This window comes from Hoplias malabaricus, chromosome 16, assembly GCF_029633855.1.
Source record: "Hoplias malabaricus isolate fHopMal1 chromosome 16, fHopMal1.hap1, whole genome shotgun sequence".
NCBI lineage: Eukaryota > Metazoa > Chordata > Actinopteri > Characiformes > Erythrinidae > Hoplias > Hoplias malabaricus.
In genome coordinates this window covers 20,745,163-20,772,192 of record NC_089815.1, presented here as the reverse complement: position 1 = coordinate 20,772,192, position 27,030 = coordinate 20,745,163, and the positions used below count along the sequence as shown (strand labels likewise).

The following is a 27,030-nucleotide window of genomic DNA, read 5'->3' as shown; positions in this document are numbered from 1 at the left end:
GGTTTAGTTTAGTTGATTCCGTTCAAAGATGGAGAGGAACACAGATACAGATTAGCCATGACCTAAATATGAATAATTTTACCCTGGTAAATATTAGCAAAATTTAAATACTCCACTCAAACCAGCAATCATTGGCCCTAGTAGAGATGTTCCACAGGGTGCCACAGCAGTGACTTTTGAAATTCTCATTTATGTTTGTCAATGAAAAATATAGTCCATGAATAGGAGCATGAAGTCAGCTAGAATGCACCTTTGGTCATTGTGTATTTGATTTTATTTATAATAACTGGGGTCATATGTGTTTCATGAACTAATTGGTCATGAACTCATTAGCAATCACTAAGAGTGTAGGTTATGTTATTTCAAAAGCCTTCAAAGTGTACATTTGTGATAGATGAATATTTTAAAAATCCTAGACCACCACACACTCCATACATTCATCATAGGCAAGGCAAGGCAAGTGTGTTTTGGGATTGTGAGGACACCAGAGCAAATATATGTAAGTATAGAAAGACCACACCGAACTCCTCATAGACAATGACTCAAGTCGAGGATCGAACCCTGGGCCCAAAGACCCCAAAGCTCAACTCCACAAGCTCAGTACTGCAAAAAGCCCTGTGTAAAATACATAAATTATTTATCCCAAAGGAATCTGCAGAGTCACAGTAATCACTACTGCCCAAGAAATGTCATATAGTATATATTCATGTAAGTACAGATATTTATCACTACATGTTGCATTAATTACAGTATTCAGTGTACATTGCAGAATGAAAGTAAAAGTTTTATAACTGTAGCAGGCACAGTGACAATAATAACACAGCACATATTCGTGTGTATTAGTATACTGTGAACATGGAGGTGTGCTGTATGTGCTTCTCTGTTCGGCAATAACACACTCTGTACGGGGTGCCAGTCCATCACAGGGCATCACACACTCCTGCAATCACATACACACTCACATATGGGCATTATCCCACACATAGTCCACCTACTAGCACATGCTTTTAGACTGTCTGTAGAATAATGCCCAGGAAGACATGGGAAGAACGCACAAAATTCCACACACCTATCACCTGACATCCTGGAGCAGTGTGGGAGTGACAGTATTTACCAGGTTGTTTTTGTTACTTTGACTTTAAAGCACTACATTATACTTTTACCTTAAATTACAGATTCAAAATCATTGTGCTTCACTGTCCTGTAATAGAAAGAATATAGTCTCTATCATTGCTACTCTGGGCTCAGCCCTTCAGTAACCACACTATGTAATGTTGAAGGAGGAAAGGAAACACCGCCCCCACTTATTGATTTCATTACAGTGCTGTAAAAATGAATTACACAAGGGGGAAGCCCCATGAGCAAAAAAAACTAAATCTCACTTGGTGTTACTTTACAGCAGATAGCCAAGTGATGGCTAGAGTTCTCTGGAGTGACATAATCTCTCTAGAGTTCTCAGTCAATACTTTTAAAACAAGCTGGAATTGTTGTTATGATCCAGGGCTAAACACTCAACATCAGTACTTTTATTCACTTGTGTTTATGTGGTCGACCGCCACCAAATACTCATAGAAAAGACTAGAAGCTGTCACTAAAGCATAAGAGCCAAATATCCTGTTAATACCTTTAATCTCAGAAGAAATGATACATGAGCAGGTGTCAACAAACTTTTGGTCATACAGTATATGTTTGTATACAGTTCAGAGGTGTCTACGGGTGGCACACAAGCGTAGGAAGTAATGTCACTGCCACTCAAATCAGAGGTTAAATCCCCACTTCAGATCACTGTCTTTGGTGAACACATACTAGTGTGGATTGGCCCACAGGTATGAATGTGTGTGTGTGTGTCTGTGTGAGTGCCTGATGACCTGTAATGACTGGCATCCTGACCAGGGTGTGTCACCTGCTTTGCACTATCACCTAGTGTACAGCCTTTCCAAAAGTGTAGAAGCTGTTACTGCAGCAGAGGGAGATGAGCTACAGAGGGAGTCCACAAAATTTATGAACATGCTCCATTCTTATTGTCTGCTTTGTGACTCATTTTAAACACAATCTGGGCTGAAATACTCTTCACTACATTTGGAAAAGACAGTGTTATAGTGCTGTAGGTATATATATGTTTATGTTTGTGACCTCAAAGATAATGAAAATGTTTTCCGAACACAATTTTCATATATGGAGTGGGGTTTGAATGGGGTATTTGGAAACAGCAGTATTTTCATATTATACTAAATGCTATATGTTAAATCCAAGAAGAAGAAAAAACAAGTGAAAAGACATTCAGTTTTGTATGATGTGGGCCCTTTAAAGAACTTAAACGAACACTAGGTGATAATTCAACACTGGGAATTTTGCTGAGCACCACCATGAAAGGCCTGATTAACCGGTTTAGTGCAGGAGGACAAAAGATTGACATCCAGAGAGATGGAAAGGAAAAGGAGTGTCAAATACCAGTGGAGGCCTTCAGAAAAGAAAGCCTTAAGGCGCCTCCATATTGGGGCTGAGTCCACAAAACGAGTGTAGAAAAGAGAGTAGCCTTTAATGTGGCGTGAAAATTAAAGGTGATTATGTTTAACAAATGCATTCTATGTTCAGGTTTAGTTGCTTTAAAGAGACAATAGTACACCAGCCATCACTGATAGAGGGGTTCAGCTGAAAGATGTTGACGTATAGAATGGGACACTTTGGGGCAACTAAACCTTAGCTTAAGTTCACTTATATAGTATAATTATTCAGTTGTCCTTTTAATATCAAACACAGATTGTTTTGTAACTTCATAGCTCTTAGTTCCTCTTGACATCACAAAAACCTTGATTTTGAAATGTATGGATTTCTGGCTTAGTTCCCATTTATGGACTGTATGGTATGACATCATAAGGTTTGAAACAGCACCTAGAATATACAGCAATACCGTCCATTCACAAAGTCCCAAATGTATTTTTTTCACTATGGTCCCTTTTTTGGAGCACTGTGCCCTTATTCTTTGAAGCATCATGTTTAGATGGCTGTGGACTACAAGTTGCAGAGGTGGGAGGGTCCTTAGTTAGTTCCCCTGGACTGGCCAGAAAAAAGGGGCCATATGAAGGGACAGCATTTTCACTTCCCTAAATATTCAAGACTGAAATGCCCTTGAGCAAGACATCTTACCCACCACTGGGTGCAGTGGGTGGCTGCCTGCACTTTCGTGTGTGTCTTCACTTCGCTAAGAGGATTAATAAAGTATCACTTCTTCCCCTTGTTCTTCTTCTATGGGGTGGCAGTTGTGAATTTCAACTAATCATCGACTTCAGTATTTGACCTCATGCTAAAGCTTGTGGCTGTATGCAATCAAATCCTCACAGTGATGTTGGCACACCTTCAAACAAGTAGATGTCTTTGCTGCACTAAATGGTCAACAAACACATTATTAGTACTACTGATTTCAGAATAGATCATTAGATGGGTGATTGTCTAAAAATGTGGAGCAATGGGGTCAAAGTTCACAAATCATCCACAATGGGTGTATTCAGAGCTGATGGTGGTGCTGCCAAAAACTACCAACACACCAGAGCGGTGTTGCCGAAAAAGCTACAATACCTTTATTAACAGTTAGTCACAACAGTCAGAAATGTGATATTATATTTACAGATGCAATCACGCATTCTAATCATGCACACAGTAAGTGGCTTATAGTTTTCCATGACATTTCCATTTATTTTTATCCGAACAACTCTGTTTGCTCTAGTAACAGCCTCTACTCTTCTAAAGAGCCACAAGTCGTAAAGGTGGCTTCACAAATTCTAAGGGGTATCTACCTACTTTTGAACACATAGTATACATTATGGTATTTTTAAATATTTTGTGAATTATGTGAATTATAAATTTGGCCTCTGGTTAAAAAAAGGTGTCACTCACATTTTTTCCCCTCACATTCTGAGGTGAATTGCAGGAAACATTTGGAGTAACATGTCAGGGTCTTGATTTTATTTGTAACATGGTTGCCTACCCAGGTGGCAAGAGATCGATTTGAGACACAACACATATTTCTTCACTGACCAATCCCATTGCATCAACTTAAACCAAGGTGTTACATGGGTTGGGGGGACATGACAGATTACAGGTGGTTAACAAAAGACATTCTTAGCTTTTATACTGAGACATGTATATAGTGACATCATTCTGTCACAGGGGCATCTTATTCAAAATGTTCATATAAAAAATGCTATATAGAGCATTAATTCTTTTTCACACCATAATTCATACAGTCCATATATGGAAACCAACAGCAAAACAAAAACTACTGTTTTTATGTTGTCATTAAACCCAACATATGTACATATATATGTTAATTTTACAAGAAGTCCTTAAGCCCCAAGTGCTTTTTGAATACAGGACAATAGAGCACAGCCAATATGGACAGCACTTATATATCAGGGTCATGTGAAAAGGAATGACTTTTTATCAGGTAGATACAAGTTTACCAGTTTCAAAATGTGGGAATGGACCCTTTAATGTGTTGCTCAAATGATTTCAGTGTGAGGCTCACTCTAAAAATAACTGGTCACATAATATATCATACAGCTCAGAGTGAGAAAACAGATCTACAACTAACCTTTTTCAAGGTATTAAATGCAACATGAAGGTGAAAACCTGATCCTAGATCAGCACAAGAGATGATATATACCAGCTATTCTGAAATGCAGACTGCTTGTATTCAGTGTGAGTAGCCTGTGCACTGAGATTGCTGCATAGACCTTGACTTACTTAAGTAACTTTCCAGATGACATGTAGTAACGTAACATAAGCAGTTTTGTGAGTGTGTGTCTGTGTTTGTGTTTTAACTTTAACTTTAACTTGGACCCCACCATATTACAAATGTATAACACAATAATATACTGCTGTAGATTATTTGTGAACCATTAAGTTCATGTTCAGTTCATACAGATTTCATTATCATTCAATAGGAATTTCCAAAATTCAGCTAAATTAATAAGTTAAACTGTAAATAGTCATTCTTGAGGCTTTGTATGTGGTGGCACATTGTAGAGAAACGAAATGCGTCAGTATGATGTTGATAGAACTAGATGTCCAAAATGTTTAAGGCTTCTGAAAGCTGTGTCATAGGAAACTATTACACAATGTTGCCTCAAGCCTAAGACACTGTTTGATGATAGTTTCTGAGATAAAATTTAGGCTGCAAATATATTTGTTCAAAATGTATAGACATCACTTATACCTACTGAATTCAGCTACTTTAAAGATTAACTATGCCCTATAACTATTATTTCTGTTATCAGCTGAATTGTATTGTTTTGTAATAATAATAATAATAATAATAATAATAATAAAAATAATAATAAACAACAGACAAATGCTGCTCCAGCTCATCCCATATATATTGAATGCCGCTTCAACACCCCAGAGAACACAGTTCAACTGCTCCACAGTCCAATGCTATATAAAACTATATTTACATAGCTATAAGCCTACATAGCCCTCCAGCAGACACTTAATAATGTGCATTATATATATAGACACTTAATACACAGCATAATGATTGTAGTTTGTGTGTGTGTGTGAGTTGGTATTTCTTTAGTTTGGTCACTGAAGTATTAGTACATGACTAACACAAACTGCATGAACAGATGAGCTACTCTCACATTTGACCTACTCTGACATCTATAAGGTGGAGCAACCACACAAGTCAGATCCACACATACCAGCACAGTATAAACTAACCAACACCATGAAAGTGTTACAGCAGCACTGAGAATGAACCACCACCCACATAAAGTCTTCACTGTCGTTTTGGGGTCCTGACAACTGAAAAGTAAAGTTAGGAGAAACAGATGGACTACAAATTACTCATCTATGGCCAGTTGAGCTGATAAATAGGTCAATAAATGTAGAAACAAGGTGGTTTTAATATTATGGCTAGTCTAATTCCTGTCTTTACTAGCCAATTAGCTAACTATTTGGCTACGGCTTAATCACCTCTGACCAATCAGAGAGCTCGATCAACAGTCATTATTAGCCAATCAACTCATAGTGGGCGGGGCATTGTCGGAAAACAGGTGTAAAATGAAAACGGTGCACAGCGCATTCCACTGAGGTACGGTGTGTGCGGTAGGACTCGGGTCCACACAGACTCCCCAATTCTATTCTAAAGCTGGATTTTTTCTGAATGTTCTACAGTTCCCGCTGCCAAAGAGAGAAAATAATGTGACTGGAACGGTTTCCTGTCGAGTCGGTTGTAGTTTTCTAAGCAAACGCTGAAGAAACACTACAAAGTTTTTGGTTCTCCTACAGTTCACCTGAGGAAAGATGGATCGAGTTTCGCACCGAAAGTCAGAGAACATTTAAGCTCCCGGAACAGGTGTGACAACGAATGAAGGTAAGTGATTTTTTTCCTTATTGTATTCATATTTTCATAGAGCGGTATTAGTTTCTTATAGCCTATTTATGTTGACTATTGCTCATTAAAAGTTTGCTTTCTTGTATTTCCTTATTGGGGAAAGTCCAAGATTGATAAGCCCTATATGGGTTTAGTCCTCTTCTCATAACAACACCAAAATGGCCCCCAACAGGAGTTCCCTGCTCGTTTACACAGCAAACTGAGAACACTTTCGATGATCCTTCAGCTACAAGAGTTTAGTAGCCCCTAGACACCGTCTGTTATTATTTAATCTTATTCAAGTACATGTACTTAAATAAATATATGTATTTGTTTCTACTTTCCTGGGTATTTCAAACCCTAATACTTTCAATTAATTAATTTGGCCACTGTTGAGCCTTTGACCATCCATTTTAGACCAAAACAATTAAATTAATTAATTAAAAAGCTTAATTAAAAAGCTTAACACAGAAAAATGCTTAAAAGTAATTAAAGACCCTTCCTCCAGTGTACATCAGGTTTTGTTTTAACCTTGTTAGTTATCATGTTGGTGTGGTGTTGTTTATATACAAGAACATTTTCTGAGTCAGTGCCAAGGAGAGCTGAAGAAGTTGCACTGCATTTGTAGAAGATACTCACTCCTTAGAACTAAGTAGTTTTTGAGCCGTTATTGAGAGTATTAATAAGGTTTTTTTTTTTTTTTTGAAAGTTTGTTTTATTTATAGTGTCATTATTTTATAGTTGTATTTGAGTGGGCATTTAGGATATTTTACATGCCTCTTGTCATTACCAGATGATCAGTACAGGTGGGCAGTAACTACCTATTTACATTATTTAATTTGATTTCAGTTTTGCTAGAATGATCTTATTTTGAAATCTGCAGATTTATTTATTTATTTATTTTGCTGTTGCTCAAACTCCATACCTTTTTAGTTCCAAGGGGGAATATCACTCACATTACTGTGTTAGTAGACACTGATATGGTTGCACTCCAGGTCTGAACCCCCTTTTTTGGCCTGTTTCAGGCCTTGAAGCCTGTCTTGTCAGTCGTATGTCTTCAACAAAGCTGCTAATCTAATCTAATTCAAATTCATTCCACCTCTAGGGGAGATGGGGGGCTGTATAAGATGGTGCTACCGGACCTGCAACTGCTGTTTGTCTGAGGATGAAAAGAAATCCATTGCCATAGACAATGAAATTAGACGAATCCTTGCAGACCAAAAAAAGAGAGAGCGCAGGGAGATAAAGGTGCTTCTGTTAGGTGAGTGCTGATTCAAAGTCAACATTGTCCATACCAATTACAAAAATTGGATTCTGTCACATAATACTTCTTAAAAGTTGTTGTTTTTTTCAGATGATTACATTTCTGTAATTAAAGTAGGACTTATAAAGACACCTAGTGGTTTGGATGTATTAGAGATGCTATTTGAAGGCTGTGTTCAGATAGTGAAGACGGTCCCACTAAAAATGGCATTATATCTTATGGGAGGATTCTACTGTCTCCACACTGTTAGAAAATTTGTCACTGTGGTGGTACCCTCAAGGGTAAATAATTGTACCCTTAATTAGGAACATTATTGTACCTTATTCTATTATAATTGTAGATATTAAAGTTGTGTTTTTTTTTTTATTTGACATAGTTCTATAATGAAAACTTACAAATATTCACCTCTCCTTCTGGAAACAAGAATATAATGTACCTTTAGGGAACAAAACTGGACATTTAAACACTCTTGTACCTTTAAAAGTACATTTACACTGTTTGTACTTTTACTGACCAATAATGTACCTCTACCATACCTTTTTTTGAGAGTGCACTCATTCTGCAACAGAACATGTTTTATCCTGCCATAGATATTTTCAGAAATGTTCAGTTTGAACAAAAACAGCTCATAACTAGAGCCGCTAGCGGCTATCTGCATGTTCAAGTACTAACTGGCCTAATATGGCAGTCAAGTCAAATCGGACAACTCCTGTACTATGAATTGATCGGGAGAGTATGTATTGACATTTGTGGCTATGGCAAATTTGTTAGACATTGAGCCAAGTAGGTATGTGCAGTGTCAGATTATTTGTAATAGGTGATTGTGTTTGTGACTTGTGTTCTACAGTCTCTGAGGTGTGTTTGTTTCTGTATGATGTCAGAGGGCCTTTGTGTGATGTATGTAATTTGTGAGCAGTGCTTTTTAAATCAGACAGACTCCTTCAGAATAGTAATATTGTATATTACTATATACATTATACTATAAACTTGTATATTACAGGTGCTGATCATAAAATTAAAATATCATGAAAAAGTTTATTTATTTCAAGAAATGTTGAACTTTTTTTGATAATTATTGACGTACAGACTCTGCAGATTCTAACAAAGTCAGTTGTTTGGGAATAGAGCAAAATTCCATGGACTAGTTCGAAAAGATTCAATTTTAAACAACTGGCGATTGAGAAAATACGATGCATTTTTTGACAACCCTTGCAACTACAAAGTTGTGAGGCCCTCTGCAGAGTATACAGAGAAGTAAACTGTGTGTCAATACGCTTAATTTTCACTGAGATATATCATATTTTCTTGATATAGCGCCCCCTAGTGGTTATCGTTACGAAACTTTTTATGCACTTAGGAAGTGCCACCAAGGACATACCATTCAAATCCTATGATGATTGGACCTTGTTAAGGTTGTCAAACAGCTGCTGACATCTGATTGGCCGATGACAATCAGAATTTTGCCCGAATCGAATTGTCCTTAATTTTCCACTTATAGCCTTGCCCACAGAAGCAGCATGCCAAACGGCGGTCTGATCTGCCTTGAGGATGCTAAGATATAAACTTGTAGCATTTACAGCGTCCCCTTTATGAATATTGGCTCCTCCTTTGACATGCTACCTCAGAATCATATCTGGAAGTAGAATATGAAATTTGAAAACATTTGTATTAGTATGAAATTGTTATAAATTTGTAAGTAAAACATATGATAAGCCGAAGAGTTTCATTTGCATATGGTGGCCATATTGAATCGAAATTTTAACTTTTTTCAGCTTTTGATAATTATTAACCAACAGACTCCTGTGAACATTTTGGCACCAAGCCCAAGAGAATTGGACAAAAATCCCCGGACTAGTTCACAAAAGTAGGTTTTGCAAATTAGTGCGAAAATAACATGGGAAAAATGAAATTTTTAACCCGTTTTTTATTTGTCAGAACCCAAGGAATCAGGGGAAAAATGATTTTGTCTCTACACCTCACGGTGTAGGAGATATGAACCTAAACACGTTTCACTTTGCTATAGCGCCACCATTAAGCCAATCAGTGTAGTTTCTGTTGTCCTCCGAGATGAACACAAGCTACACCTACCCTCCAAGTGGGGAGTCTGTACGACCTACGGTCTCTTCCGCACAATGACTTTTACAGAAGAAAAGGGAAAAAGAATAAATAAGAAGAAAAACTGTAACAAATACAATAGGGTTCTACGCACTGTAGTGCTTGAACCCTAAATACTGCCAATAATATTGCTCCTTCTCAGCTTGCCGAATTCACATTAAATCATTAGTCCGTTATCAAGGCAGTGAATATAGTTTTAGCCTACGTTTTATAAATGTGAAGTTGAGCCATGGGATGGAGGAAATCCAGTATCATACATTCATTCATTCATTACCTGTAACCGCTTATGCAGTTCAGGGTCGCAGTGGGTCCACAGCCTACCTGGAATCATTGGGCGCAAGGCGGGAATATACCCTGGAGGGGGCCAGTTTCATACTCCTGAAGTAAACTAACCTGCGAGACCAGAAATTAAAATGAACAAAAAAGTGTATTGTGTTTTACTTGTGTAGAATAAGGTACTTAAAGTATACCTCTGGCCAAAATGAAAATTTTAAGCTTTACAACTATCTCTTGAAACATGTTCAGGCGTCTCCTACAAGGTGCCACATGAGATTCTAGAGCTAGATTTTCAGGTTTAAAGTCCAGCATAACTCCCTTCTGATGATGTAACTTGAAGGTAGGAGGAAACCGAAAAACTGCAAGGCCTTTGAGGCAAATACTTGAGGGTGGGCTGTGTGAAAGTTCTTTTTTTTGTTGTTTATTTGCTATGAGAAGCTTCATCTAGGAAATGTAACATATGTATTTATAAGGCTTTACATCAGTAGCTTCACTAGCATCTTTATATTTGGTAAAAATTATTTATGGAAAAAAGGCATTAAATTGTATTTAAATAAAATGACAACTATTTTTGTATTTTTGTTTTATTATTAACTGCAAATATAATTTAGTAAATATGACAGACAAAAGTTACCCAGGTATACTCAGGAATTGTTAATTTTTATTAATAAAACTTTTTAAAAGTTGGCCATATAAAATTTATAGACATTTTGCTTATAGTTACAATGTTTTGTTATGATTTGGTAGCACATGTCATTTGTCATTTTCAATACCTTCACCTCTAAAAATATAGGTGAACTCTACAACACCTTGCGTGTGAAAAGGCAATAATATTTTACTGTGTAGGTAAAGCATTAGGTTGTGCAAACGGCAGATGACTGGGTCACTAAGTCAAACACCCGTGACTGAAGTTTATAATCGTTTGTGTTCTGCTGTTCAGACTATAGACAAATGGATTTAGTAGCAAGCCATTTCATTGTACCTTAACTTGAAGCAGGAAACAAAGTTATGTGCAAATTGTGAGCCATTAGAGAGAGTGTGGTTCATAAAATACACATGTGATTTGTGAGGTAGCTGTTAAGATCAGGATACAACAGAGGCTAGTGGAAGGTATGCAGCTAATCTAGATCTAGGATAGGTTATGTTTGAAAACATGTAATTCATGAATAACTGGTTAAAGTGAGTCAGTAGCCTTTCTGATGATTATGTTTGTAACTTTTCTGATGTTGCCATTCATTCAGCTGCGTTCAGCTATGACCCTGCAGCTGTTTTGATATGATATTGGCTGCTCCCTGGTGTTGTTAGCAAATATTTGCACTTAGGAAAATGGTGATTAAAATGAGGACAGTCTTAGAAGTTGTGATTCCCAATAAACAGTAGCACGCAGGACAGTGTTTTTGTTAGCATCATTGGGAGTCAGTAAATGAAGTGAAACACACAAACACACACACATAACAAAACACCCATACATTTTTCAATGTCTGTTTCATTCATAGAGCACACATAAAAAACAACCAATGTTGACCAATGTGCTGTCCAATGAATTTAGCAAAAGCCAAAAAGCAAAACACAAAAACCCAGTAGAAATAACATGACAAATCACAATAAAGACAAAAGCAAATATAATAGCAACTCTCATACAGAATTAAGTAACAAGGAATTAAAATGCAGCCTAAAATGCCACAGCATTCAATCCAAAGTTTAGGGGCTACGACTGCAAAGGCATCTCCCCTGTGTTTTTTTATTATCATTTATTTTTTTTCTTATATATGGGCTTATATATAGTTTAATTCAATCTAGCAATGATTTTAAAAAGTTTGTATCTCTCAGTTTCATGGGCAAATACATTTGAGTATTGTCTGCACAGCAAAGAATGGTAATACCATATTTCCCAAAAATGGTGCTCTAATGGAGGCATATACAATAAAAATTAAATTGTCTCAAAATGGAACCCTGGGGGACTATGCAAAAGAGAGGAGCTAAGGAGTACACAATAACACAGACTCTTACAGAAAATGGTCTGTCAGGCACAGAAAATGATCTAAACCACTCCAGAGAAATGCCAGCACATTGCTCCAAACCAGAGAGCAAGCAAATCATGTTTTATGATGTCAAAAGCAACTAGTCAGTTGCTGATTTTTGCTGATTAGTTTGGAATCACAAACACCACTGTGACTCATCCCAAATGTACTGGGTGCTGCTTCATTGCTCCAGAGAGAACATTCCCATGGCTCCACAGCCCAGTGCTGGGGGTTTTATACCCCTCAAGGGCACAACTGGCTTTGAGCACAGCGGCTTTATGTATGGCACATTTCATTGCATACAACTCTATGGAGACTATGCAACTTCTTTGTGTACAATTGAAGATCTGTGTCCACAGTGAGTGCATTTGAAAGTACAGTACGGATTGTGTAACTTTTGAGCATACACTATATGTAGGTAAACAAATAGAAGGCATTTGATTTCTCAATATCTCACATTCTTGGTTCAGATGTGCATCTAATTAGCAGGCCTGTGTGTCTGGTTTTGCAGTTGTCTGCCTACGATTAAGACATCTCAACTTTTATGCTCTTAACCGAATAGTTTACATTCCAGTGTATCTGGTGTATTGGGAGTGCTTCTGAGATTGGTTGACATTAGGGCTGCAACAACTAATCGATTCAATCGATTAAAATGTTAGTGTTAGTGAGTGTTAAAATAGTTTGCAACTAATTTAATAATCGATTAGTTGGGTCTAAGTTATTATACACATAGGTACAGTTGCTACACGTGACGAACTCTGGAAGAAGGGTTTGAAAAATAGAGGAGGCGGTCACAGCAGAGGATAATGTTAGCACAAACAGAGAGAAAAATGTACGACCCAAGTCATCAAAAGTATGGGAACACTTTACATTAACGCCTTCAAGGAACAGCGTTAGGTGCAAAATGTGCACAGCTGATCTCGCATGGCACAGCAGCACAACATCACTGCATGAGCACCTGAAAATGAAGCCTGTTGGAGCTATGTGTGAAAGAGATTAAGTATAGTAAGTTAATTCTACTTTTTCTCTCACTCAATGTTACTAGAGCCTGCTAGAGTAGTTAAACAACATTGTTTTCTTAGTACATTGATATTACACTCGTGTTTAGTGAACAAGCCTTAGACTCCCCCCGAGTTTTCTCTTCCACCTTAAATGTGTCAGCTCGACCAGCAGTTCCAAAATAAACCGTAGTTTTAGTCAAGGTAACGTTAGCGACGATAGTTTTTCTCTCACTCAATGTCACTAGAGCCTGCTAGAGTAGTTAAACAAGATGTCTCATTTTTAGTAAATTTATATCACTCTTGTATTTAGCGAGTTTTCCGTTCCACCTTAAATGTGGCGGCAGTTACATTCAGAGTTAAAAAAAAATCCAAACATTTTTTAAAATAATATATTTAAAGCCTTTTTCAAGGTCTTTTCTGACTGGCATTGCGTGTTAGTGTTTGAGTATCACAGCCAAGTGTATATTACATTATAAGTGTGTATTACATTACATACACTGTGTTAAATATTGATGAATATAAAATTAATGTAACGGTTGGGTTAATTCTTCATGTAAACACTAATTTTTAATAATGGCAGGTTGTGTGTTCCTTATACAATTACAACATTAGTTCTCTAAAATCTTAAATATCTTAACCATATCTGATCATATGTGAATTTCCCTTTTATTCTCAGCACATGGCAGCATCACCCAATATCCATTTATGTAATTTCAATTTGCCTGCATTTTAGATCAGTAGTTATTAACTTAAAAAAGGTGTATGTCCATATCTACACTTTCTTTCTCACCTCAGATAAAAACAGCCCAGCATTGCTGACTATGTTTTGAAGAAGATCTGCACACCACAGCAAGCAGCTGTTCTTACTGATGGTATCCTGAATATGCTAGTAACAGACAGACAAATTTGGCTTGTCTTCCTTTTCATCCGATTAATAATCGATTAATCGAAAAAATAATCGACAGATTAATCGATTATAAAAATAATCATTAGTTGCAGCCCTAGTTGACATTCTGCTGAAAGAAACCTATGTAATTTTTTTCTGTTGTTCTTACATATATACTTTTTATTTTATTTCATATCCATTATTGTTTTTGCTCTGATTCCCTGATAATGAGTTTATCCACTAAAATGAAATGGACATAAGCTTTTTTTTTTACCATTATTGAACCATATAAAGGTAAAGTCTACAATTGTGGGGAAGCACTGTTTTCGGGTTTATTAACATTCAGAACCTCTGTGTCTTTTAATGTGGAATGGTATGTTTGAGGGGAAAAAAGACTGTTGTTTGTATGCAGCTGAAGTTAAACATATCTTAGTTTTATTCACTCTTTGAATTACTACAGAAACTCATTTTCACAGAAAATCCCAAAATATTATTTATATTTACATATCACCTAACAGGTTAATTAACAGATGTATATATATTATGGAGCTCACTGTGTAAACTGAAAAAAATTAGCCAGTACTAGCTCTGTTGTAAACATGACCAGGTGTCTCCTATTTCAGTCATTACAGTTTTATGTTCCAGTTAAAAACTCTAGGAAACCACTTTTTTGGATCAGGTATCCTGAAGGTGAGAAGAAGGGGACACAGAAGGAAGCCATTTAGTTAGCCATTACATTTGCGTTAGGAAATATTTGGGTAATGCACACTTTGTATTGAAGTAAGAGAACATGAATTAACAAAGCACTGTAATTTCACAGTTCTCTTTTTTCCTACATTTGAATTATTTTATCATTTTCAATTTTCAAATTGATTGTTACTCAAGGTCCAAATGGATGAACACAGTAATTTCAGGAAATTAAATGTGAAATGGATATATTTTTGGGTTTCATGACACCAAATAAACAATACATTTAAAACCATTGTTGATGCAGTTAAGTTTCCACATATAGAATGTGTGGGCTACCATTTTAACCCATAAGAGCCCATGGTGACATATGTTGACATATGTATCACAAACACTTTATAAAGTCTGGAAAGTTGTCTTCACAGCTTTATCCTTCACCTGAAATTATGACATCCCTAAGTGATTTGGATGTAGTCACATGACAGTTTGTGAACGTCTGTATGTGTGCCCACATTTACAGTATAACTGTGCTTCACGAGAACATGGGGATCATAGAAATGCTTATTTTAAAAGCCTATTTTTGTTTCTAAAAGGTGTGTTCCAACATTTTTAACATTTCAAAATCTTTATTCAGGGCAGCACAGTTGCGCAGCAGGTAGTGTCGCAGTCACACAGCTCCAGGGGCCTGGAGGTTATGGGTTCGATTCCCGCTCCGGGTGACTGTCTGTGAGGAGTTGGTGTGTTCTCCCCGTGTCCGCGTGGGTTTCCTCCGGGTGCGCCGGTTTCCTCCCACAGTCCAAAAACACATGTTGGTAGGTGGATTGGTGACTCAAAAGTGAGTGTGTATCTGTGTGTCTGTGTTGCCCTGTGAAGGACTGGTGCCCCCTCCAGGGTGTATTCCTGCCTTGCGCCCAATGATTCCAGGTAGGCTCTGGACCCACCACGACCCTGAACTGGATAAGTGGTTACAGATAATGAATGAATGAATGAAAATCTTTATTCACCTGTCCTGTGTTACATACCACATGTTCTGATCCCATTTCAGGAACAAAATGTTGAAAGTTACAAAATGATTGTTATGGTGTTTGTTACGTTGGGTTTTTAACCCCAAAATAATTACAGAATACAGCAAGAAATAAGAAAAAAATATGTTCCATATTGCTTCTTTGGTCTGTTTTATATTTCTCATAATTTGGCTTTATGGTGAAATGAGTCTGGACCCTTATGGGTTAATAATAGGTACATGCTACATCACATATGCCCTATGCTTATTACTGTATAATGACAAAACATTCTGTGGCTTTGTTTTTTGTTAAAATGTTCTTTTTGCTAGGTACTGGAGAAAGTGGGAAAACCACTTTTATCAAGCAGATGAGAATCATACACGGAAAAGGTTATTCAGAAGAGGATAGGCGCACCTTCACCAAACTGGTTTTCCAGAACATCTTCACAGCAATGAAGGCCATGACAGCAGCCATGTCATTCCTCAGGATCCCGTATGGCAACCAACATAACGAGGTGAGGAGATCTGGGCCCTGCATGTATTTTAAACTAAGTCGGGACTTTTGTGCTGTATTTTTCCTTTGTTTTGGCTGGTCATGTGAATTAGAAGGAATGGTTCATTTAGTTTGACTTTGCTCCATTATACACTGAGCTGTTTTAAAATTGGGTAGTATGATTTATTATTATGTAACTGTGAAGAGATTCACATGCTTCACAAGTAGAATGACATATTATCTGCACAGTATTCAAAATTATTACAAATATTCAGAAATCGTGTCAGTGGATTGTTTTGACGTTTTTGTAATTGAAACTAGTACAGACATTACATGTAGTGTTGATTTTCTAAGTAAAATACAAATAAGGCTTAAAGTTCATTCATTCATTTATTGTCTGTAAGCGCTTATCCAGTTCAGGGTCGCGCTGGATCCAGAGCCTACCTGGAATCACTAGGCTCAAGGCAGGAACACACCCTGGAGGGGGCACCAGTTCTTTACAGGGCGACTCACACACACACACACACACACACACCTATGGACACTTTTAAGTCTGCAATCCACCAACCAAAGTGTGTTTTTGGACTGTGGGGGGAAATCGGAGCACAAGGAGGAAACCCATGCGGACACAGGGAGAACACACCAAACTCCTCACAGATTTGAACCCACACACCCTCCAGGTCCCTGGACCTATGTGAATGTGACACTACCTGCTGCGCCACCGTGCTACCAAATTCTGAAATTTTGCTAAGTATATTTGTGAGTGTAAACTACTGGGTGAAGTGTAAAATATTAAATTAATATTAAATAGTATGCACTTGTTTGAGGTCACTGTTTTTCTCATAATCAGGCAAATGTCATATTCATTCATTATCTGTAACCCTTATCCAATTCAGGCTCGCGGTGGTTCCAGAGCCTACCTGGAATCATTGAGTGCAAGGCAGGAATACACCCTGGAGAGGGCGCCAGTTCTTCACAGGACAACACATAAACACACACATTCACACCTACGGACACTTTTTGGGAGGAAACCGGAGCACCCGGAGGAAACCCACGCGGACAACACACCAACTCCTCACAGACAGTCACCCGGAGCGGGAATTGAATCCACAGCCTCCAGGCCCCTGGAGCTGTGTGACTGCGACACTACCTGCTGCGCCACCGTGCCGCCCCCAAATGTCATATGTTTTTGTTAATTTATTTGTAATGTATTTCACATTAAATTAGACTATGATGTGCTATATTCAGTAAATAGTTGACATGCTTTGATTTGGAGTTGTATACTTTATTCATTTGGATTCCATTTTTCTCAATATATGTAGGTGTATGCTCGGATGTTTCAAGATTTAGACATTCATCAGGTGACACAGTTGGAGCGGAAATATGTGGATGCAATTCATCGTTTGTGGGCAGACTCTGGCCTTAAAATATGCTACAGTCGACGGCGAGAGTACCAGCTACTGGACTCCACAGAGTAGTAAGCTGAAGTGTATAAAATTATTTTAATGTTAGACCTGTGCAATCACACTGCAGTGGACTTGCCTTTTTTCCAGTGTGTGTTTTTGCTTTGTGTCCAATGATTCTGGATATGCTCTGGACCCACCACAACTCTGATCAGAATGAGGCTGTTACCAATGATCAATGAATGAATAGTGTGGTGCCATCTCTCAGGTTTCAGATAATTACTAGAGCATTATGAAGATGTAAATAAAAGTGAAGGAATGTTAAGGAATGTTAAGGAATGTGTTGTGTCCACAGTGATGTACACGGCTGCAGATACCTTTCAAAATGACAAGGGAAGAAGAATAGATTCAGAAAATAAGTTTTAATCAAATTAAAATATAAAATTAGTCATATTCCATGGTTGGAGAGCAGCAGTATATTATTTTCAAAATTGAATAACTGCTTACAGATTATCTGAAGTTTTGAGAAACCAATTAGGAATATACCCCTCGGCAATACACATATTTATTGTCATGTAGTAAATAACAAAAACGTTAACATGCCAGTGCAATTGTGTCTTAATATTGAATTGAGAAGATGAAACACTCAGTGATGTATCTGTTGAATGGATAAATAAATAAAATTGTCTTAGTTCTGATGTAAGATTTGCAGGACCGTATATATCCACGAGATGGCGCCCAAGAGCTGTAAAAGAAATGGAGTATGAGTAGAACCTGGAAAAAATGTGGAGAATTAAGTAATTTATTCTAATAAATTACTTATTTAATATATACATTATTCTAATTTTTATGGACTCATGTTATGGAAATTCTGTGTATTACGTTGTGCTTACAAAGTGTCTCCAAATTACACCAGTTATTTGTAGTATTTAATTTATGAACAAGCTAAGAAGCATCCGTTCATTAAACTGCTCATTATCGTCTAATTTCCTGTAAAAATTGGTGGAGTGAAGCATTTTACCTGTTACTTTTAATCATCATGCCCTTCCTTGTCTTCCTGACATCTCCCTTTCTCTCTCTCGCTCTGTCTCTCTTTCTCTCTGTTATTTGGTCCTCTCTTACTACACGCTCAATTCTCAGAACATTTTCATGATAAGAAAAACAAACAAACCCAGGACAGCATTTAATTAAGGCTCAGGCTACACATGCACTACCAGCGTAACACAGAATATACATCTTCAAAGATAACAACTTCCTTGTGTTCTTTCTCTAATGAACAATTTCTTATATTTGCATGTCCCTGATGCACAACATGTATAACACACAGATATTAACGTGTTTTATATTATTTTCTCTATGCTGTTTGATACTAAACTTAATATAACTGTGCTTTTGTAGCTTCTTGAACAACCTGGACCGCATTGCTGCCCCAGCTTACATCCCCACAGCACAGGACGTTCTGAGAGTGCGCTTTCCAACAACTGGGATCAACGACTATTCCTTTGTAGTGGAGAAGATAACTCTGAGGTAATAAGAGTAAATGAGTTAACTTCTTTTTAGTAAACTAATCTTTGAGTGGGGCGGCACGGGCGCAGGAGGTAGTGTCGCAGTCACACAGCTCCAGGGACCTGGAGGTTATGGGTTCGGTTCCTGCTCTGGGTGACTGTCTGTGAGGAGTTGGTGTGTTTTCCCCGGGTGCTCCAGTTTCCTCCCACGGTCCAAAAACACACGTTGGTAGGTGGATTGGCGACTCCAAAGTGTCTGTAGGTGTGAGTGTCTGAGTGAATGTGTGAGTGTGTGTGTTGCCCTGTGAAGGACTGACGGCCCCCTCCAGGGTGTATTCCAGCCTTGTGCCCAATGATTCCAGGTAGGCTCTGGACCTACTGCGACACCTTAACTGAATAAGAGTTACAGATTATGAATGAATGAATGAACAATCCTTAAATGCACTGCAACTAGAAGTACACTCAGCTTTCTTTAATTGCATACAATATCCACAGTATGCAGAACATTTTATTGTTTATATTAAAGACAAAATATATAATGATACTGAAGAAGGATATCACTGAGTAACAGTTTACATCTGACTGGGCAACTCCTGTCTGTTGTTTACTGATAATCAATTGAAGTCTTGTTTGTTTATTTATTTTTTTGACAGTCGATATTCTCATATTGACTTCATTCCCACACCAGGAAAAGGGTTAAACATCCACTTAAACACTTTGTCATGGCTGCCTTTAGACAGCAGGTCAGAAAGGCCTAAATATCTACTTTGTGGCTGTCATTGAATTTGAAAGCTTTTCTCCCAACTGAAATGTAATGTGGCTTCAGTATGACTCCGTAGGTGGCAGTGCAAACCTGTACAGCCAGATCAGAATTTATGATATATAATTTTACATCAATCCAAACTTGACCTTGTAATTTCAGCTTGCTGGGCACACTATATGACAAAATTACCACATTTTTTTTTCTTTTTTCAAAATTAGCTTTGTGAAAAATATAAAATAAAATTTTAATAGAAATGTTAAAAATAATCTGACTTTGGATGTCAATGACGTTCCATTGGCTGCATGTGGTTGTGGAGTCTCATGCAAACAAGGGTTCTCAAAAGAGGAGGGTTGGAGAGCCAATGAAATTGGTTAAATTTTACATATGACCCACAGTCAAGCTTCTTAAAGACAAGAAAATTATACTAATAAAGATGTATTGAGAAATTAGCTCTTTTCTCATTTTTTAATTCAAATGATTAATACCTATTTCTATTACTCCTTTTGTCAAAAAATACTATAACTGGACTGTTCATTCATTTTTTCTATTCATTCATTCTTTAAGTGAGATGGATTGTTTAATTCACGTGGGTCAGTTTAGGAGTGTGATCAGAGACTCAGCACACCCATAGATACTTGTTTCATAACTACATTTTAGGATGAATTGACAGGTTTGGCTTTTTAGTTCAAGTCACTGAAATGTTGTGCCTCCTGCCCCCTGTAAAATATTATGAAATACTATCATTTTAGCCACCTCAAGTAATAAGCAATAACTCACATTTCAAATCACGTAGACAACTGTGCTGGCGGGACCCACAATACTGAGATAGTGAAGATATCAGGACAATTCTGAGTGTTTTCCTCGTCACGCTTGATTTATTGTAATTTATTGTGACAGCAGTAGAAATTCCTGGATGCAATATTGTGTCCAAAGCCATTAATGTTCTCTGTCTGGCCTATTTCCTCCTTGTTAAATGAATGACATGATCAGACAGGGCCATTACTGAACACATTTATTCCAGAAGCTAAGGAGGAAAAAAGAGCAACACAGCACATGGTCAAAAAAGAAATCAGACGTATCAATTGTTAATAAATACACTAGTGAGGCCAGTATTATTTTGGCCAAGATCAATTACTCTTGATAGATTACATGGGTCCGTCTGATCATTCTGGTTCATCAAAACACCAACAGAACCTCATCTGGCACTCTGATTGGTCAACTCACGGTAAAAAATATTGTGATTGGATGGAAGACCCATTTACATGTTGTAGCCTTCTTCAGTATCTGCACTGCAAAAGCCAATATCATGATAAGGATTAAGAAGTCCTTGCCTCAAACAAACGTGTTCTCCCTGCTGTAGGATTGTGGATGTCGGAGGACAGAAATCAGAGAGGCGGAAGTGGATCCACTGCTTTGAGAATGTGACATCCCTCATCTTTCTAGCTTCCCTCAGCGAGTATGACCAGCTCCTTGAGGAGAACAATAAGGATGTGAGTGGAGGATTTTGTGAAGCTTATTTTTCCTACTGCACTTTTAATCACTAATTATCCTTCTCAATCCGAGTAAAGAGGTTTACATCTCCTGTTGACAGGTGCATTATCTCTCTCTATCTCTCTCTCTCTCTCTCTCTCTCTCTCTCTCTCTCTCTCTTTCAACATTACTTTCCTCCTTAAGCAATTATTCATTCATTTTACACAAGTCAATCAGCCATGACTCATTACCAAAAGCTTGACCAAATTTCTCAAACACACTTGGTCTATAACTGTGCCAAATATTATGTTCTAAATACACTTGGTTTTGTGTTTCACAGATTTAATATACAGTTGTATTCACATTAAGCACACCTGACACTCACTAGATTTCCTAAATAAATAAGATCCACAACAACTACAGTGAATGCACAGCATTTACACATTATGTTTGGTGAGTTTAAGATATTGAGGGGAAAAATGTGCAGAACTTGTGAACATACGTTAGTTTATGCCAGTAAGTGATTTAGACATGATGTCTGCATAGTGCTAATTGGTGGATTATTTCTTGTGTAGCCAGCTGTGTGCCTGCAGTCCAAAAAAGTGCAAAGTTCAGGCATCAGACACGTCTTGACCTCAACTCTGTCTCAACCAAGATTTGAAATACTTTTGTTTTGATATGTCCCACACACCCTTCCTGTGTGTTATTAAAAAGTGCCTTAGTTTGATCCTTATTCTCTTGGAAAAGGAATAACCCACACTCATCTTCTCTCTCCTGATGTTGTAGAACCGTATGGAGGAGAGTCTAACACTGTTTTACACCACCATTCACTCAGTGTGGTTTGCCAGTGCCTCTATCATCCTCTTTCTGAACAAAATGGACATCCTAGCTGAGAAAATCAAAACATCAGACCTGCAGGTGTACTTCCCCAAATATGCAGGTAAGATGAATCTGCTGCTTAAATCTAACACCTTATGGGAGAGTGCAAAAAAAAAATAAAATCATCCATCCTCATTAAGCTGATAGTGGAAACCCTGACCATGATTGTGTTCCTTCATCAGTTGTGTCTGTGAAACGGTTACTGCATAGCTCTATATCTCCAAATCTCCACTTTCTCCTTTCCGTCTGTTACCCATGGCAACTATAAAATACACCCCTTTTTGCATCAGGATGCAGGCAAGACGTATATGTTGCTGCTGGAACTAGGTTGAAGTTTCACTCTCAGGCACAATAACTGCATGTATGATAGTATTTGTGATGTTCCAGTTGCTGATGTCTATTGATGTCAATTTCTCATTTGAATTGTAGTAATGAGGCAATAAACTACAACAAACAAAACACAGCAATATCACTCTCTTTCAAATTCTGCAATAATATGTCATATTTATTGTGTGCATAGTGTTTCCTAAACCAGATTATATTACCTCCGCCACTATGAAAGTTGTCTGTAACATACATAAGCTTGTAACTCTGAACATTGTATTTTAAGTTTTCCTGATAAAATCTCATAATGATTCCTCTCAGAATGATTCTGCTGTACTTCAGATCAGTTTCGGAACTTGATACTTTTTTCAGTGTTAATTGGTTAATTAGTCTGTATTCACACTCGTTTTTCATTGCATTTACTATTCCTCTTCTCTATTGGGTGCTGGCTGCAGGTAAGCCACGAGATGCTGAAGCTGCTATGATCTACATTCGTGACATGTATAAGCATCAGGCCCTAAACCAGGACAAGAAGAATAAGAGCGTCTACTCTCACTTCACCTGCGCGACAGACACGAACAACATCCGCATGGTCTTTGGCGATGTTAAAGATACAGTGCTGATCAAGTCTCTGCAGGAGTATGGGGTGCTGTGACCAGCTCAGGACACTGAGGGTCTGCCCTTGCTTTTAATGGCTGCAAAAAAAAAAAACCACTCTGCCCTGGTATGAACTGGCAAAGCTGGCCTGTAGTGCTCATTTTCTGGGCTCCGAGTTGTCATTTTCCACCAAATATTTTTAGGGCTTTTTGTCTTCTTTTGCTCCTGTGTTAGATGTTGATGAAGGTCATTATGGTGAAGGTGGTTATGACTGTGCTGCTGTGTCTACTGGAGATGGAGAAGGGTTCACTGTAGAATTTGGAAGATTTACATAGATGTGAAGTAACTTTTCTCACATTATTAATATTATTAATATTAATATTATTTGAATGAAGGAAAATCTTTTTAAACTCTTCAGAGATCCAAAACTTTTAGACCAGAAACTATTCTAGGACTGGAAATAGTTCCCAAAACATCATACTGCTAAATGCCTTGTAAATACTCTCTTACTCGTAAATTAACTATTTTATTTTTTCCAGTATCTCAAAACCCTTCATATATCGATTAATACATTAGTGTTGGGTCCTATTTATAAAATTCAGTATCACAAAAAATTCATTTATGCTCAAAGTTTAATACGTATACAGATATGCATGAAGCCTTCAGTCAGAACTCTGTGTTCAGTTCACCTGTAGGTTTGCACATTCTCTGGATGATTATGGATGCATACGGTCATTTCGAGAAGTATTTAACGGCCTCACAGACCACTGCCTCTTACAATGCTGCCTCTTTCGTCTTTTTTTTTTTTTGTATTATGTAACGTTACATTATAAGCATCTCCTCCAACATCGCCATCTTTGTTGTTGTCATGAATAACATTTCACCCTGAACTGCTCTAGTGGATGTGGTGTTTAACATCCATGCCAACATAAAGGATGCATAGAAGTATGTGGCAGTGATGGTTACTATGTTTTTAAATGGACATATGCATTTACATATGTAAAGAGAGTATAAATGAGCCTTCATTTATCGCACCAAAATAACACCAAAAAGGGGACCTTACACAGTATTTTAAATGTTAAAAATTCAGAAACCATATTTCGAGCAAGGACAGATACTCTTTATTTCGTGTTTATTCTGAACTCGTATAAGCAAACAGCAAATTCATTAGGGCTATATAAGGTTTTGCACTCTATGAAATCTGAAAATCTATATTGTTGTTGTGTCACTAATTTTACCAGTCTAATTAGTATAAATGTTGAAACGATCCAGGCTCTATATGCAAACACATTCCATATGTTTATTTTAAGCATTTAAAAGAAGCTAATATGCATCTTTTACCAATTTTACATTGAGTTTTACTTTAAAAAACCCAAGCTTGGTGACGCTATTTTTTCCAACATCTAACAACTGATGAAACACTTTGCTCAGACTATCACCCATATTCATAATCAGTGAACTTCCTAGGGCTACCAGAAGATGTTTTACTCATTTTATGAAGCATTTATTTTCTTATAAATTTTCATTTTCATGGAAGAAATTAAATGAGTATTATTAGCTTATTGCAAAGCTAAAATACAAAAGCATTATGATTACACTAAAATAAATGGACAAAAAAAGCTTACGCTGACCTGAGAATGTTTGATTGTGCGACAGCAACAGTCACATAATATATATGCAACTTTTTCTTAGTTCAGTATTCATTCCAGACTGTCTTCTCACTCTAGTGACTGCAGTGGCCTTACAAATGTGATCAGATTTTTCAAAGATATCTGAATTATTAGTTTGATTGTGGATGGGTATGGATATTTTTGGGCATGTATGATGACCTGACTGAGTCAACAATGTCAATTATGAAGGCTTTGCAAAAACTAGAACATATTTTACACAGAACAATTCACTAATTTCTAAGATTCATCAGTTATGGGGAAACCCTGCACTGGTCAGAAACTCTTAGTCATTCCTCGTTGTCTTTAAGGAATGCTGTTGGTATCATGACGTTCAGTATATTTCCAGGGCTGTGTGGGTCATTGTTTCTCTTATTCAGTGCTGAATATCACAAGAGGGAGAGAGAAAAATATCACCTTTAAATGATGTCCAATCCCTGATTCACCCCAAACTATTCCACTAGCTGATGTTCTTATCTACTGGGATCTACATATTTATTTATCGGTACAGATTTGTTTCATTCCATTTTTAGTCTACTGTCACTCACGCCTTCATGCAATCTATATTTTAATCATGATGCTTTTAAATGAGATAATTGAGAGGGGTAGTCAATACATTTGTAAATCGTATTTATCTTAGTATTGTGAACCTGCATCTTAAACATAGAAGTTTATATTCAGTTATAAATAAGCGAGACACTGAAAATGAAATAGATATTCTGTGTTATTTTTTAAAAAATTATGTTTTTTTAAAGGTAACAATGTTTTAAATAACAGTCTAAAGCATCTTCACAAAATTAAGAGCTATTTGTTGTGCTGTGTACATATTGACCCACTGTACCATTACAGCCAATATCATGTTTCAACCTTAAAATACAGCAATATGTAAAATGCAAAATAAGCAAAGCAACAAATACATAAATACTGGCACTTTTTTTAGATGGATACTGTTGTATACCATGAATAAAATTTGTTTAAATTTGTCTTTAGTTCAGCACGATGCTACCAAATGTGGCCATATTTTGCTGATATAATAGACCTGGCTATGTGAGGTTGGCATGTCCAGTGTTTTTCTATTATTGGAAGCTTGAAAGGAGCAGGTGGCTGGCTTCATATGCTTTGGAGGAAGCATGTGCTTGCCCTCACATTCACAGGTTAGTGGCATTGTGCTTTAACAGGAGGCTAATGTGTGCAATTAGCAATGAGCAATGACAATAATTTGTCAAAAAAAATATACAGTAAAATTTGTCTCAAAAAAGAAAACATCAAGCAAGTTCATTTAAAAGCAAAGAATGTGAAGTGCTGACCTTTTAACTTACTTTTTTTTTGTTAATTTTTGTTTTACTTACTATATCTGTAGCAGTAGTCTATAAGCGTCATGGTCATAGAACATGATGGGATCCATGGGCCAACAGTTTGGACATTATTTCTAATGCTTGAGACCTTTATCAGTCAAAAAACAAGGCTTGAAACACCTCTAGAGGGCAGCACCACTATTTGAGCTCTATATAGTCACTGTGATATCCTGCCTTAGGAAATGCACCTTCCTGGGTGTGGGTGTGTTGGTGTTGGTATTTGTACATATGTATATCATTAGATTACTTACACATTGTTCTTCTGTTCAGGCTATAGACTATAGTAGGTACACCCTCAAAAAAGGGGAGGCTTGTTGTCCCTGGTGTTGTGAGGCATTTAAGGAGTAAGAATACATCCATGTATACTTTTTCTATATTGTTCGCCTGAGTTTGAAATTAGGTGATATTAGATTAGCTTTGGCTGTTGTGTAGTTTATAGAAGAAGAAGTAGAAAGTGTAGTTACCTCTGCTTTTGATCATAGCTGAATCAAACAGGTGGTGTTGGCATTACAAAGGAATCGTAGCCGTGAGTCACGCTGCCTCAGTATGATGCTCCTTAATAATCATTTTTTGTCTTTTGATTCTTCCTTTTCATGCCATGGGTTGTTTTTCTCCCTTTTTTAGACACATCATCTCCTTTCTCTCCCTCTTCTGTTATTGTCGATGCCACCTTCACACAGCCAGGCCCACCTACCCATACTTCACGTAGGAGACATTTAATCATAAGAGCAGCCAACGGATGAAAAGACTGTTCCCGTTGTCGGTTGGTTGGCCATTTTGCACATAAAAGCAGTACATTTTATTTAGTGATGATATTTTTTTCTGTGGGGATTTGTGTTGTATATTTGGATATTGTTTGCAACTTTATATGTAAACTATAGATGAACTGTATTTGTTTTTCTGAATAAATATGTGAAATAAATATGGTATACAATCTATAATATCAGT

The 27,030-nt window shown here is 37.2% G+C and overlaps 1 protein-coding gene across 1 annotated transcript; it reads left to right on the top strand.

The window, feature by feature from the left end:
- Positions 1-6,110: 6,110 nt before the first annotated feature.
- Positions 6,111-27,011, top strand: LOC136671434 (guanine nucleotide-binding protein G(q) subunit alpha-like). Its single transcript, XM_066647103.1, has 8 exons — positions 6,111-6,373; positions 7,479-7,634; positions 15,957-16,141; positions 17,442-17,596; positions 18,921-19,049; positions 21,151-21,280; positions 22,047-22,200; positions 22,919-27,011. Exons 2-8 carry the CDS (start codon positions 7,484-7,486, stop codon positions 23,116-23,118), a joined length of 1,104 nt encoding a protein of 367 aa, XP_066503200.1. The 5' UTR covers positions 6,111-6,373; positions 7,479-7,483; the 3' UTR covers positions 23,119-27,011.
- Positions 27,012-27,030: the final 19 nt, after the last annotated feature.

Excerpts from the sequence above, each read along its gene's own strand:
- LOC136671434 (XM_066647103.1), top strand. The coding sequence starts at position 7,484 with ATGGGGGGCTGTATAAGATGGTGCTACCGGACCTGCAACTGCTGTTTG. Across the intron at positions 17,597-18,920 it reads CTACTGGACTCCACAGAGTA|CTTCTTGAACAACCTGGACC; the intron begins GTAAGCTGAAGT and ends GTGCTTTTGTAG. Across the intron at positions 19,050-21,150 it reads GTGGAGAAGATAACTCTGAG|GATTGTGGATGTCGGAGGAC; the intron begins GTAATAAGAGTA and ends TCCCTGCTGTAG.